The 15,715-nt window shown below is 36.6% G+C and overlaps 1 protein-coding gene and 1 long non-coding RNA gene across 7 annotated transcripts in view; both read left to right on the top strand.

Annotated features, from left to right (window-relative positions):
* The first annotated feature begins 558 nt into the window (after window positions 1-558).
* Window positions 559-15,715, top strand: part of LOC110831813 (neurotrimin) — a 478,509-nt gene continuing 463,352 nt past the window's right edge. For 2 of the 6 annotated variants that reach the window (XM_022068238.2, XM_022068239.2), the window contains exon 1: window positions 560-811. In XM_022068238.2, coding sequence (XP_021923930.2) covers window positions 803-811 — 9 coding nt within the window. In that variant the 5' untranslated portion in view covers window positions 560-802. Of the gene's footprint in view, window positions 812-15,715 lie in introns of all 6 variants that reach the window. The other 4 variants (XM_022068236.2, XM_022068235.2, XM_022068237.2 and 1 more) reach the window with 3 other exon arrangements.
* LOC110831817 (uncharacterized) lies at window positions 13,015-14,199 on the top strand. The gene is made up of 2 exons (XR_002543722.2): window positions 13,015-13,102; window positions 13,516-14,199. It is a non-coding gene; the product is annotated as an uncharacterized LOC110831817 (long non-coding RNA).

Raw genomic sequence — 15,715 nt, 5'->3', positions numbered from 1 at the left:
ATCTTATTCAACGCGATAACATTACACACGTTTGCCACACACAAATTCTTATATCACACGAAACTAAGAAACATTATTTAAAATTATGTATTATAATTAATTTTTTTCAGGATCATGCATTTAACGGTTTCAGCGTTCTCAGGACTGTAAATCAGAATTAAACAATTTAAGAAGAAGCCGAAGTGAGTATTAAATGTTTTTTATGTGAATCTACACTCTCGTAAGGATATTATTGAGTATAATCGGTTTCAGAGACAGCTAAACCCATGAGCCTATTTTACTGAAAGTAATATATTTACGAATGTATCAGTTATAAAACTAGGTCACAAATATACTAGAGTTAATTCACACGAATTTTAAGCTGAAGTCGAATTTTTGTCCAAGCAGAAGATTTCAGTAGTGTCTATTCTTCATAAGAACTGGTCATTTTCAGTCAATGCTTTGTACCATTTAGATTTAAAAATAGAAACATGGGAATTAATTTGAACTCGCCCACATCTTTGTAACATGAGCAGGGTTTGTTCTCGTCTCGTCTTGCTGTGCGCTTTCGAGTACAGTAAACAGTACCAGTGAGCGAACTGCGATGTGGACAGTGAAAGCGCTCGAACAGAACTTGACCTTGTGTTTCAGTTGCTTGTAAACATCTGGGCTGTTAGTTAAAGTAGTGGTCGGAGAATTAGCTTGGCATAGGAAGCTCTGTATAAATCAAACCTCGACGTATGTAGGTTTCTGTAGTTTAGCATTTAATTGTGCAGTGCGTGAGTTACATGGATTCCTTCTGTTCAGCGGCTCGGATCCGTAAATGTCGAAGGTAAGTCGTCTTTTTGATTTGATTTAATTAACTTTTATGAACAGAAAACGCGACACAATGTTGATGGCTGTCTTCTAGGTTGTGGAGCCTCCATCGTCAGGGTGATGATGATAGTGGTAGCATGAACCTCTGAAACGCTGGTAAACTTCTAACATACTTTCGACGGTACAACCCAGAAAACAGCCATCTTTGTAGACGTAACAGGTAGCACAATTCGATGAAGATGAGACGATAAAGACAAATCATTTATGTTTGTATCTTAATTGTTAGTATTTATTACGTGTAAGAGATAATTCATACAATGGCGCCCATAGATACAGCGTGCACTATTTTACTGTTTTTCACTGAACTTTATTTTATTTTATGCTTACTCAAACAACATTTATGTTGAAGCATTTGTCGACTTCAGACTACCGCTGTTGACGAATCGTACGATCATCAGTTGCCGAATATTTGCAATCAGCATCAGATTACAATATCCTTCCAGGAATATTAATACAAATATAACATTAACAATTTATCACAATTTCAGTTACGAAACAGCGCTTTTATTTTACGAATTTGAACTGTCGTAGGGGCCTGAAAAACTGACTGCGAAAAATTAAAAGCATTTATAAAGAAGAACAGGAATAAGAAGAATAACAACAGCAATAATAATATTAAAAATAACAGCAACACACTTCGTGTGTTTACTCATACCATTAAACATTGACAATGACACATGCAGTATGCTATGAAGATTAATATCTATTCAACATATCTGTTTCGTCGTTGGTTGTTTATGTAAAGACGTTATTAGGAACTTGGCTCTTTAGTCCCGATCCTCTTTGTAATTAAAATAATTGCTGTACAGGAATATTTATTGCTAGTGGTTTCTCTTCCTCGTTATAAGTTCCATGTTAATAACTTGTTTGGTTGTGGACCGTTTCCACATGAGGTTATGTGGCGGTGTTTTGGTAAGCCTGTGGTCAAAATCGGCATAATCAAAGTCAGTGACCCTGGTTAACAAGTTCTGTGTGTCATTTAGTTGTGGTTTGTGTAGATCTACAGTAAAATTAATTAGATCGATAGAGCAAGAGAATTTTTGACATGATTCGATTTATTTCGAGCAATTGCCAAGCCACAGAAAGAACACAGGTTGAGAATGTTTCGAACATACGACGAATGAAGTAAAAGGTGGAGGAAACGAGGACCCCCAAAATGCGTAGTTTTGAGGGTGAAGTGGGCGGAGAATGGAGGAAATGCAAAATGCTGAAAACGTTTTGGTTGGTAAGCCTGAAGGGAAGCGACAGCTCTGAAGACCTAGGCAGAGATGAGAAAATATAATTAAAATAAATCTCAAGATCACGTAGTGGAAGGCCGTGTACTGCATTTATAGAATAATGAGGCGGGCTGTTTTTAAACCGGCGGTGGACATTGGTTCAATAACAGACGAGCATTTCTTGGCCAGCTGAGAGAATATTGGCTTCTTAAGAAGGATGCGGTAATATGTTAACTATCAGAAGAATTTCTGTTCCTATAGGAAAATAAAGAGTGGTCACTTGTAGTCCGTCGGAGTTAGATATTTAAATATATGGTTTCGCCTTGTTGAGTTTTTGTCGACTCTGACTCTGCTTTATTTCAGATGCAACTATTGTTGATAAGCCAATTGCATAAATTACACCGCACTGCATAGTATAATGACACATTTCTTCCAGTGTTTAGTTAAAAACTCACCACATATAAAAGGAATTAAGATTAAAATTGTGGTACTAACAAACCTCAAGGACAGCTAACACTCCCATTTTATATTTGATTATATGCTTATTATTCAAGGAGATTATAGAATTTAGTGCCACATACGAAAGCTTCATCGATCTTTGAACGGTCGCGGCTTCCGCTCTGTTTGCACCCATCTGTGTGTTAAACTTCATCCTACTACGTCTTGGTAATCGTGAATGCGGTTTCTGGATTTTATCCAGCGTAGATCTAGCTTTCATAAGTTGCTATAAGTAGGGCCCTAGTAAAGTTTGTCCCACTATGCGCCATATAGGCGTTTGGGGTGAGTGGAGGTATAGCTCCTCTGTTTCTTGACCTCGGCACTAGATGGGGGTGAGTGGTCAGCATCACGCCCCGGCCGGCTTTACCCCCGGGAAAGGACCCCGGTACCCATTGTAGAGGAGGCTGGGTGGGCCCCAGAGCCAGTCTGGACGCAGAGGCTACAGGGAAAATGGTCTGCCCCCATCGGGGATCGAACCCCGGTCGTCCAGCCCGTAGCTGGTCACTATACTGGCTGAGCTATCCCGATAAGTAGGGCCCCTAAAAGTAAAGTAAAGTTTGTCCCACTATACGCCATGTAGGCGTTTGGGGTGAGTGGAGGTATAGCTCCTCTCTTCCTTGACCTCGGCACTAGATGGGGGTGAGTGGTCAGCATCACGCCCCGGCCGGCTTTACCCCCGGGAAAGGACCCCGGTACCCATTGTAGAGGAGGCTGGGTGGGCCCCAGTAGGGCCCCTACTTTCTGATAAATAACAGCCTGCATTAAATCTGTACGCAAGCAAATTGAATAATTCATTCACGCTTATTTTTGTGTGAGTATGTATATTCAAAACCAAAACTCTTCAATTTACAGATAATCTCGCCAACAGGACAGCGGAATGGTTGTCATGAACGGGATTACTATTTGAAAAGTCTGTTTATACCACAAATCAAATACAAGGCGTATCAGTGGCAAATACTAAGCAGTTAAAGTTCTTAGAGAAATAATCGATGTTTATTCTAAGAAACATACGAAACCTTTAAATAGAGATATTAGATATTAAAACGAGTAGTATACATTTCTTATCGTGCTTTCAAGTGTCTGTCGTGGGTTGAGACTAGGTGGCTGTGAAACTGGGTCACTTTGCTCGTCTTCGAGACAGTATATGAGTGAAAATGGAGTACCGATGGAATTATAATGAAAGGGGAATTCGAGGGACGCGGAGAATGAAGTCTATCTCAGTGATGCTTTTGTCAACTACAAATCCCACTCTAACAGTCTTGGGCATGAATCATGGCCTTCGCGATATCAAGCCGGCGACTAACCACCTGAGATATAGCGTAGCTGAACTTGACCGTGAAGGTACAATTTGGCTGCACGCGACAGAGACAAGCGACCGAGGCAGGCGACAGAGACGGGAGACGGACACATCGCAGCTTGTCGCCAAACACTTCTGAGGTGACGACCGAGACATGCGGCAAAGTGTTTGTTTTCTTTGTTTTGTTGAGACATACGTGCACATATTCTGTGAAAAATGAGTACAAAAGTGCTTCTAAAAAGGTTAATCGAAGAATAAGAAGAAGATGATGTGTTGCTGTGTTTTTTGCTGCGAAAGAAACAAAGAAAACCTATGAGTTCAATATTCAAAACCAGACGTGAAGAAGGATCTTTCTGTCGGTGGTCAGTGGTCGGTTTTCTCCTACTAATTCTACCAATTGCTCATCTTGGTCACCAGTAAATTTAATTTCTGCCATTATTTTACTCAACAAGACACGTGCTGCCTAAGCCCGTCGCGAGACACTACTATTCCGAGAGCGGTCTCCTGTGCTTTGTCTCTGTCGCCTGTCTTTGTCTCGCGCTCGTAATTGTACTTCATACGATTGTACAGAGAGCAGACAGGAAGCGACCAGTCTCGGTCTCGTAACTCTGTCGCCTGCCTCGGTCGCTTGTCTCTGTCGCGTGCAGCCAAATTGTACCTTAAGAGTGTTTCTGTATCGGAACATACATTTTCATCCTCCGTGACAATTGGTTGCTGAAGTAAATTGGGTTTAAAGATGTCAGAAGTTGGCTGGTTGCGTCGGAACATCTCTTCCTTTTCTGTACAGGAATTCGGTCTAATGGGCAAAGATATTATAACGATGTCTAAGGAGACGACGTATTGCATCGTCTCGGCCATAGTTTCTCGTTCAAACAATGGAATTGAGTGGTCAGAATGAACAGAGAGGGTATTATAGAAGGTGGTACAAATAATTGCCACTGTGCTTCGACGGTTTAACGTTTGTTCGAAAGGTAAACGTAGCATTTATTCTGTACTTAAATACCGCCTCATGAAGGTGTGTTCAAGAGGAGTGAACATAAAGTTTCACGTTTTATGTAAAAGGAGTGGCTATTTTACCTGCGGGCAACACACCGCTCTAGGTGAGCACCAAAATCAGTCTCGACGTGACGAAAAAAATATATCGCCTGTGTCGGGAATAAAATCTTCCATCTCATAGGCCATCTTATGGAGAGCCCCGATAATTAGCACTTCCGGTACCTCGTATCTCCTGTTATTTCCCACCCATTTTATATAATAAATCTGTAATGTGGCTGGAGATGAGAATATATCCTGCTCAAAGCTGCGAAACATATGACGTTTTACAAAATAGAGGTTAAATACGGCATTGTCTGTTCATACTCTCTAGAGTGCAGAAAATATAAGAAAGTAAAAGAACCGGAGCTGAAAACCCTTTTAAATAGAAAGAGAAAGTTATATTCCCTGCTTGACTTGTGTATCTTAAAATCCTACAGGAAACATCATGTCACATAAAACATAAATTTAAGCGCCTGTGTAGACTGTAACCTACCATTTTGAAGTACAGCTCATTCGAAATATTATAAATAAATCCAAATAAACAGGCCTAAAATAAGAATATGGTACATGAAACTCATATTTAATATAATATGAATGAAGAATACTTTAGGTAAATATAATTTTTTTGTTGTAGCTGATTTTATTTACTGTCGGTCGCAGTGGCCGCGTGGTCTGGGGTGTGGGGTCTTCGGTCTTCATCTCTTGGTCACTGAGATCTTGCTTTCGAATCCAGATCAAAGCATCGATGTATTTTTTCTGTGTTGTAGTGTCCTGCATAGGTAGAGGCCTTACGGCGAGCTAATCACCAAATGTCTACAAATATTAAGGAACCTCTATGTGTGATGAGGCCAAGGTTCGTCAAATACTGCAAAGCACCCCCCCCCCAAAAAAAAAAATGAATGCAAAAATTATGTGACGTTGAAAGGGGCAATGGTAAGTAAGTGCCTGCTCATGGTCTTTCTTCACTACTATCACGACGAAGAGGGACTGAGTAAAGCAGAGAAAACTTCAGTCAAGATGACCCATTTCCAGATCAAAATTCGAACCCGATAAATTTTGACAGAAGACCGCAAATTTCCACACCGAGAAGTTGTAATGTTTTCAGATTGTGTTACTTTATCTTACAATTTATGATGTCACTGTGTTCATACCTTCAATAACACAAAGGACTCTATTTTGCATGTCGTTGGTATCGGTTTGGTTATTACTGATGCGTATATGTAACGTTCCAAACATGTGACTTATTGAAGAAGCAACATTGTAGATAACAGCAATCCGTTTTAATACTGTGGTTTTTGCAGTTTAAGCTGTTTCATTTCCACGTCTGTGGTAAGCAAAAATAAAGAATGTCAATTATAAATTAGCTGGAGGACAGGCACATTCATGGCAGGACACAAACAAATATGTGAAGAGGCGAAGTGGCTTTAACAATGAAATTGAGGGAAGAGCCATCTTGTTTCACTTGATACATTGTTATTGGAAGAAAGTGTGTGACTGTAATATAGCTCTTTCAGTTAATTGCTTCGAAACGTATTAGCAAAAATTCATTTACAGTTTTAAATGAATATTCAAATATCACCGTCCTCATAATAGGAGGGATTCAGAACTTGAGTGGTATGGTTCGGCCTCTAATTTTACATCCTCAAAGAACTACAAATTTTTTCAATTTATAATACTGATTGGAAATCCGTTTTTATGAAATTAAAATTGCACTTCTCAAATATATTTTAATTTAACACTTGTACCTTTATAAGGAAAATATTGGAAATCAATTAAGTTAATTTCTAGTACGTGAACTGTATCGGGCGAAATAAAATACATGTAAATTACATGCTTTTTACTTTCAACGCGTTTCGAAACTGTATATTATTGTTATATTTCGCACAATGTGTACCTTGTTAAAAACCAAGGTAATTAATGTCTCTCAAGAAATAATTGTAAGTTACTAGTACCAATAACACTAGCGAAGATTACAACATCGATACGGACAACACCAACAGCGTTAACAAAAATATCAAAGCACTAAAAGATAATTGTATATATATGTTAACAACACAGTGTAGAAGCATTTTCGTGCGTGGACTGAATTATGGACAGTTCTTACGTAAAAAGGGAAGATGTATGTTTGGAATTCTTTTTCAGATTGAGCTTTTGCTACCATTTAGTGACATACTGTACATGTCTGACATGTCTAACATCTCTAATGCTTAGAATAGAACACATAACGCGTATCAGAATTGAGCGTTATAGTAATTTCGAAGTAGCGGACCTCATGGTCTGCTTTCCGTGCTGAAGCTTTAGTTATGTCAGCAGTTCTCATTAACTACACTTTCAGTATCTGGACTATTTACCATCAGATGAGATGATGACGCTGAGTAATGAATTTGACAGGATGTGGAAGGAAGCGGTCATGGTCTAATTTAAATAACTAAAACGACGTTTACTTGAGTAAAACCACGATAAACCTCAGTCAAGATAGCCATTCTCCGAGCTGAGATTTGAACTCATGAGAGTTAACCATTCGACTACGACACTCATTCTGAGGGTTCAAGTTTTGACACAAGCTGGATTTAGTGCGCATTTTTAAACAATGCTTGAAGCGCAAAGTTTTGTGACTGGTAAGCTAAAGATACTGCTTAACTAACCCGAAGGTTCATCATCGAATTAAGCAAAGCACTCCACCTGAACCTATCATGGGCCAACAAAATCCAGTTTCCTTCAACTCCAATCACCCATAGATCCCACCTGACATTATCCTCCCATCTACGTCTAGGTCTCCCCAGCGGTCTCTTCCCTTCAGGCTTTCCGACCAATAACCTGTGCACACCTCTTGCCCCATCAATGCGCGCTACATGCCCCGCCCATCTCATTCTTCTCGACTTAATCACCCTGACAAAATTGAGTTAGGAGTACAAATTTTTAAGCTGATCAATATGACGTTTTCTCCATGTCCCATCGTCTTCTCTCCTAGGCTCAAATATCCTCCTCAACACCCTATTCTCAAACACCTGCAATCTGCGTTCCTCCCTCTGAGTGAGAGACCATGTTTCGCACCCATACAAAACAACAGGCAAGATTATTGTTTTGTATACTTTAATTTTCAGGTTCTTTGAAATCAGACGGGAAGACAAAATATTTTGAACTGAGAAAATAGCAAGAATTTCCGAAATTAAGTCGCCTCCTAATTTCCTCATGAATGTCATTTTTATTTGTTATAGTTGTTCCCAGATATTTGAACTTTGTAACCCTTTCAAAGGTCTTATTAGCTACCCTAAGTTAATTTTGCCCGCCTGTCTTCTGATGATGAGATACTAACATGTACTTAGTTTTTTTTCTGAATTTATGTCTAGGCCCGTCGTTCTACTAGCCTCAAGTAAAACTTCTGTGTTCGTCTTTATTGTATTTATGTCGTCCCCCAATAAATTAACATCATCAGCATATGCCAATAGCTGATGTGTTCCATTCAATTGCAAACCCTCCTGCCTATCTTTGACTTTCCTGGTGGCGAATTCTAACGCAACCGATACTGCCTACAGATACCAAATAATATTATTAACAATCCTGAGAAAAATTGTGTGAAACCGAATATACAAATTATGGAATGTAGGTGTTGTTGGGGTACCATCACAAAATATGTAGCTGTCGTGCTTATAATCAAATAGACTTTAAGCTCGGTTTGCTTTGTTTGATGTGCCTTCGCAATCACGCAAGGCAGTAAATTGCATGGAGGAGTTCAGAATTGTTTTATTGCGTGTTAGTCATTTGTTCTTCATTTAGTTTGCTACTTTATTTAGGATGTAATTATTCTGAAGGACTTTATCCATCGTTTGTCCATAGTTTCTTAAACTCATTTGCAACCCTACAAAGCACCAATTTAAATGTCACATTCTGTCTGTCCAAAATATATATGTATATATGTACAACTTGAGAAATGGTGGTTGGATTTTTATGAAGTAAGAGAATTTGTTGACACATTTCAAGTTTAGTTAAACTGAGACGATATTAATAGCCACTTTATATGCAATCCTGCATGCGTTTTGCTCCCATCTTGAGCGTAATTCTAGCGCCACCTGCTACATATTTATCAGTACATAAATACTTCGCGCAAAACATTTCTTGAGGTTGATATTCTTTTCCGGAAGTCTCACAGTTTCCAAGACGATTAAACATAAACACACGTCAACATTTGCATACTGAAAATCTAAATGCAATAAACGAGTGAAGGATCCAGAATTGTTAATTTTATGCGTTACATTTTCTAAGTTCCCTAAATTGATAATATCTGCATTACTTATGAAATATTTTGATTTTAAAATTCCTTAGATTAATTTGACATATTGTTTCACACAGTAGTCAGGAATATGATGACATGTAAAATGTTTAGTGATAGACTAGAATGGAAAAGGTCTTAAATATTTTACACTGTTTACCTAACCTTCCAGTTATAATAGAACTTTTTTGCAAGAAACACTGATATTTCGACAGCAGAAGTTCCATAACACAAATGTGTTGTAATTTATATGGGTTTTTAAAATAATGTTTCTTGTCTTTCATCGTGAAATCCAGATTTACCTCTCAGAAGACAGCACAGATTTGGAACTGAAGTTAGGAACATTAACATTACTTCTACTTCTTCTTATTCAAAAAAGTTTCCCAAAATTACCCAATTTAATCTGTGTGGACATCAAATTTTCATTTATTGGAAGAGATTCTTTGTGACTAAAATATTTATAGAATGTTGCTGAAGATAAGTTTGTATTTCCTTTCAAGTTTTCGATAAAATTATGGTTTCGAGACGGGAAAATGATGAAAATTACCTTGTATGCCACGTATGAGACGTTTGCAGTTTTCCCACAAGAACACAACAGTAATACGGGTTTCAAATAGAGAGACTGCCGTTCAGCAAAATAAGTGTCCATGAAATTTTCAGTATTGTACAAACAGTTCAAACACAAAAATATTTTTATGACCGGTGTTACAGACAAATTTCCTCTTTTTGTTCAACTACTAAGTTTCGCATTAGACGCACCGTCAGAAACCGATGTTGGTTTACCACCGATGCCCAATAGCTAGACCCATCCGCAACAAACAGCTTGATATTTATAAACATACCCATTTCATAACATGTCTGTTTTGCTTGCATTTTCAACCACTCTGGTCTCATTCCAATAACACGAGTCATGATAACTACGCCTTGTTTAAAAAAATAACCACAAAAATTCCGTGTATGAGGACCACCCACAGCGAACGCAATTTTGTTTTAATAAAATAGTCGTCCTTAAAACAAGAAAACTTACAATAAAAATGCATTCATAAATTAAGTTCATGTTTTGATTCCTATCCACATCAAAAACAAATTAATTGGCTAAGGGAACTAAATTTCCAATTATCTCTGTTTGGAACCACATGGTTTAGCGTAGTACCCAAAATCTCCGCTTCTGGACATAATCTTGAATTAATTTAATCAGTACATAACGAAAACATTTTCTTATTGCTCCCAAATTACGAGCCTATTCTTGTTTTATTACTTGAACTTCTATATCACCATCAGGCATGTACAATACATTTTTGCTTAATTAATAACGAAATGGGCGTATATGTAAAATAGGTGTAGACAATTGTGAGAGTAATCTAACAATAAACCAAAATTATGTTATAAAGATGATTATGAAGTCCTTCAAAAATGCTACAGAGTCTAAATATTCGGGATCGACAGAAACAAAAAAACATTTCACTAACCAATTTATAGCTAATCAAATTCAGGGACCGTTTGCGAGTATTCATTTCACAATATTTTTCCTCTTGGTATATGTTTTCAGCATTATCTGTAGTTTTCTATAAGAATAAACGCTATCATCTTTTCTTAATGGAAGAAAAAAATGAAGGTGTGAAAGACAGAATGTTGAGGAGAATATTTGGGTCCAAAGTAGACGAACTAACGGGAATATGGAGGAACACTGCAGAATTAGTTGCTTTGTAATTTGTAATAAATATTAGTAGGGTGATATAAACAAGAAGAACGAAATGGGTGAGTACGTGAAATGTGTCGATAAATACGAGACAGATACAAGATTCAATCTGAAAATCTGAATGCAAGAGACCACTTGGGATTCCGAGGCACAGATAGGAGGATAATATTGAAAGGGGTCGTGAAGCAATAGAGTTTGAGCATTGGGATTAGCTTAACCTGACTTAGGACAGATATCAGTGACGGACTTTTTTGAACACGGGAATGAACCTTCAGGTTTCATAAAAAAGTGATAGTGGAACCACGGTTCCGGAGAATTTGCCGTAAATACGTCTATACAGAAAGGAAGTTTATATATTGGCTTTATTCTAAATATTTCCTTTATACATGCTTTACAATTGAGATAAGTTTGATTAAGACATTGCTTATTCAACTTGAATTAGTTACGCTTAAGATGGGTCTGTGGTAGATGAATGTAATGTAAAGTAATGTAATGTAATGTAATGTAATGTAAGGTAATGTAAGGTAAGGTAAGGTAAGGTAAGGTAAGGTAAGGTAAGGTAAGGTAAGGTAAGGTAAGGTAAGGTAAGGTAATGTAATGTAATGTAATGTAATGTAATGTAAGGTAAGGTAATGTAAGGTAATGTAATGTAATGTAAGGTAAGGTAATGTAATGTTTTATAGGTAATAACAATGCTAAGTAAATAAATGACGTTTCCTAGGTAACATAACAATGAAGTTACGCTTTTTCGTTTCCCTTTTTCGTAACACTTTTTTATTAACACTTTTTCGTAACACTTTTTTACCGAATGACCCTTCCTTATAGACGTATTTACGTCAAAAAGGATAATTTATTGTCGGGCTAGTAGATTATTATCTTCTCTTCTACTGTACTCCATGAGGCAATGTAATCTGTTAATTAAAATATAATAAAGTCATGAATTTCCAGACTTATGTAAGATGCTTTTGAAAATATTAATATTTGATTATGTCTATAAAATATTCACAATTTGTTTAGAGCCTATATCGTTTAGGCTTTATCGCTTCGGAAATACATCCGGAGATTTCTTCAAAACGCTGGCATACAAATTTTATTTTACTCTGTTAATACAATGACATTAATCATTCGTAACAAAATATGGATATAAATTAGTAGGTTTGTAGGCCGGTTTTTGTTGTTCAGAAGCAGCATATGTTATTTAGAATTGTGATAATGTACTGAGCAACAATTATTGAACGTTGTATTTTCAGTATGTATATGTAAGAAAACTAATTCACAGATACAATGGTGTCAATAACATAAACATTTGATGTACATTAGATGATCTGATCAGCAATATAGGTATTGGTGATCACATCATATAGTGTACGTGTTCGAGATTAGGAATGAAGTTGGAATCGAAAATTTGGGAAATCGATTAAATTGTGTACTAGTGAAGGCCCCTGGTCAACGAATGTCAATTTGCGTAAGAGAACAAACAGTCAACACAAGCTCATATGGACACTAGCAGAGTCACATATTAGCACACAGTGCTGCTCCTGGGGACAAAGTCAAACACACAACTCCACTGTTCCACCCCCTAACTGCAGCTTCCGTTAGCTACATGCTGTCATATATAAGACTAGTTTATTTCGCTATAATTTTTAAATTTTGTTCCATATCGTGCAACAGATACCGTAATATTAGCTTCTTCCTTAATTTTTTTCAATTTATCTGGCACACAGTCACTTTAATTCAAACCTTTATTTTGCATGAAGTTTGTATACGATATGATCTTAGCTCTTTTAAATGAGAAGTTTGCTTGCTTTTCCAATATTTTCAGACATATCAGAAATACAGTTCGTCTTCTTTTGTACAGTATTTTGAAATGAAATAAAGAATTAATTATAAATATCAACTACAAAAGAAATTAACGATGTGTAATAAATCTTGAAGGATCAACACCACTAACACAAAAATCTGCATTACAAGAGTCCCTAAGCCAGTTACATCCATTTTCCATGCTTTGAAACCTCCCTGTTAAGATTTCAGGCTCTGACGAAGACAAGTTTGAAGATGACTGTCTTCTGGGATGTTGTGCCGTGTAATGTGGTTTACCGAAGTTTTTAGACGTTTCTGTGGCGCTTGCTACCTCCATCATCAGGGCTCCGGTGTAAGTACCTCTAAAACGTCGTAAAATTCTACCAGAATAGACGGCGAATCATCCTGGAAGACAGTCTTCTTCTTTGCAGGTCTGAAATAACTCTTAAATTTTATCTTAACATCTTCTACTCTTTTAAAGTAGGCTTTTGAAACGTGTTCAGTCCTACTCAAGAAGATTCTGTGTGACTTTTGTCATACATGCTCACATGTACAGACCAGCAGTCTTCAACATTCAATTAATATTAAGAACTTAAATCAATTTTAAAAGTTTTTAAGATGATTCATTTTAAAATCATCAACTCAGATACTAAGTACTACATTTTTTCCTGACTTCGGTTTCGAGCGATTTGTTGATAAAAACTTCCTATCAAGGCAAAATAAGCTTTTGGGTTAAAGTTATCTGCTGTGGGGTCTTTTTTGTAGAAAGAAATAATATTGATATAAATGGATAGGATACGTCTTGATATTCACTGTCTGGAATCTAAAATCTCTTCTACTAGAGGCAAACTCCATCTCTCTTTAAAGATCTGCCCCTTGAGTCGTATGATCATTACCGTGATTCCAAGATATGAGTGCAGAACGTGGTTGCCAATGTAGTCAGTTTCCTGCGTGCACTGTCCACGGGCGTCTCGTAAATATATCCATGGAATAGCAGGATGAATAACATGGCAGAGTAAGGACAATTCAGGCCTACAACTCGAGGAAATCCTCTGGCACATAATTTGAAGTGATCTTTGTAGAAATCAGTTATTTTGTGGTTAGCAAACACGTTTAAAACTTTTATCTAGGTATCACAATTATATTAATTTATCATTATTCTTTTTTATTGTACATTAAATCATATCCCGGGTTATGCAGATCTGAATTTTTGTGAACGTTATGGATGGTATAGGGTTTCGAAATAAATAATGATGTCCTTTGTAATGTAATATGTAAGTTTTGTGAAGACGAACATCATATTTTTCCGACATAACTAACAAAACGTTTAAAACTGGATACTCATTTTCTCGGCCGAATTAAAATCAGGCCTTTGAAGAAAACAATAAAATGGACCAATATTAATACTGTGCTAAACATACTGGTGTGTCATATAAGACAACTGTGATTTAAATTTGTGTTTTTAATAAAGATGACGAAAGATAAATTATAGTAGTTTGTGACAATGGTAATAAAGATGTTTATTTTATCAGATGTGTGCATGTGAAAACATGATAGATATTTATACTTGTAAAATGAGAAGTAGGTCTGTATGAAAATTCACCGGAAGAGTGGAATGTACACAAAAAATGGTGGAAATATTGATTGAAATGTCTTTGGGTCGAGGGAGGTCGCTGGTAGTTTAACTAACGCGATGAGTGATGGCTTTGGTCACCGGAGTCAAGTCCCATCGCATTAGCGACTCCATTCATCACGCGAGCGGCTGATTGGATCGGAGAAGAGTTTAGTTAGTACTCTTAAGTTAAAGAAACCCGCAATTCCACAAATATACTCTCTGTCTATTGCTACCAACTTAAATTAGGAGTTAGTTCGTCTAAAATGTGAAATAATTAGTAACATTCTTTTCAAGTAGATTGAAATCAGTTGTATAATTAATTTATTTCGTAGACTTCTTTCTTTACTTACAATTGCCATAGGACCTCCTAACTCAATATTTTACTGTACGTCTAAAGTATATCCCTGAGACGTTCAATTTTATTTTTGACGTAAATACGTCTATATGGAAGGGTCAGTGTCATTCCGCAAAAAAGTGTTACGAAAAAGTGTAACGAAAAAGTGACAGGAAAATGTGTAAGTTGGTTACCTAGGAAACGTCATCTGTCTGTTGTTACCTAGGAAACGTTACATTACATTTCATTACATTAATTTACATTACATTACTTTATATTACATTCATCTAATTCAAGTTAAATAAGCAATGTCTTAATCAAACTTTACTCAATTGTAAAGCATGTATAGAGGAAATATTTAGAATAAAGCCAATATATAAACTTCCTTTCCGTATAGACGTATTTACGTCAAATTCTCCGGAACCGTGGTTCCACTGTCAATTTTTATTTAGGCCTAAGTTACCATTAATATATCTCTGGTACTATGCTTTCTCATAAAATTGTCTCAGCGTAATGCAACTTATTTATATTCGGTACTAAAAAAACTGTCATATTTCCTATTCAGAAACACTTAATCATTCATTTATAGGCCTACCGTACCGCGAATAAAGAAAGGAAGTCCATGACATGAACTGGAATGGACGTTGAGGAAAGCATTCGTGTTTTAGGCTAAAGGAATGTCCCAATATTTTTCAGAAGAAGTTGAGGAATACCATGATACATTATACAAGTTATTCATTCAGACATAACAGACGGTGTTGGCTTACGTTCAACGAGAATTTACTTATGTCCATAGCTTTACCACATCTCTTACAATTATTACGATCTTCAATATTTTGTATTAAACTTTTATTATATAAATTAAAATTTGAAGTAAATGGCTGAATTGATGTGAAATACTAACTTTATAACATTGATTTCAAGTAGGTGACAAGTTATATGTAATTTTATTTAGAAAATATGAAATCATAACTTAACATATGTGGGAAATATGAAGTACACACGTAGAGGGTCTTTTGTGGCATGTCATTCATAAAATGGTTAATTGGCAACCCTTATGATGGCCTACACGTGCTGTACCATATAGGACAGTAA

The sequence above is a fragment of the Zootermopsis nevadensis genome, unplaced genomic scaffold (assembly GCF_977971745.1).
Source record: "Zootermopsis nevadensis isolate Lab colony 2312 unplaced genomic scaffold, Znev_1.0 Znev_ptg000030l, whole genome shotgun sequence".
NCBI lineage: Eukaryota > Metazoa > Arthropoda > Insecta > Blattodea > Termopsidae > Zootermopsis > Zootermopsis nevadensis.
The sequence above is the reverse complement of the archived record's forward strand: the minus strand, read 5'-3'. Positions and strand labels throughout refer to the sequence as shown.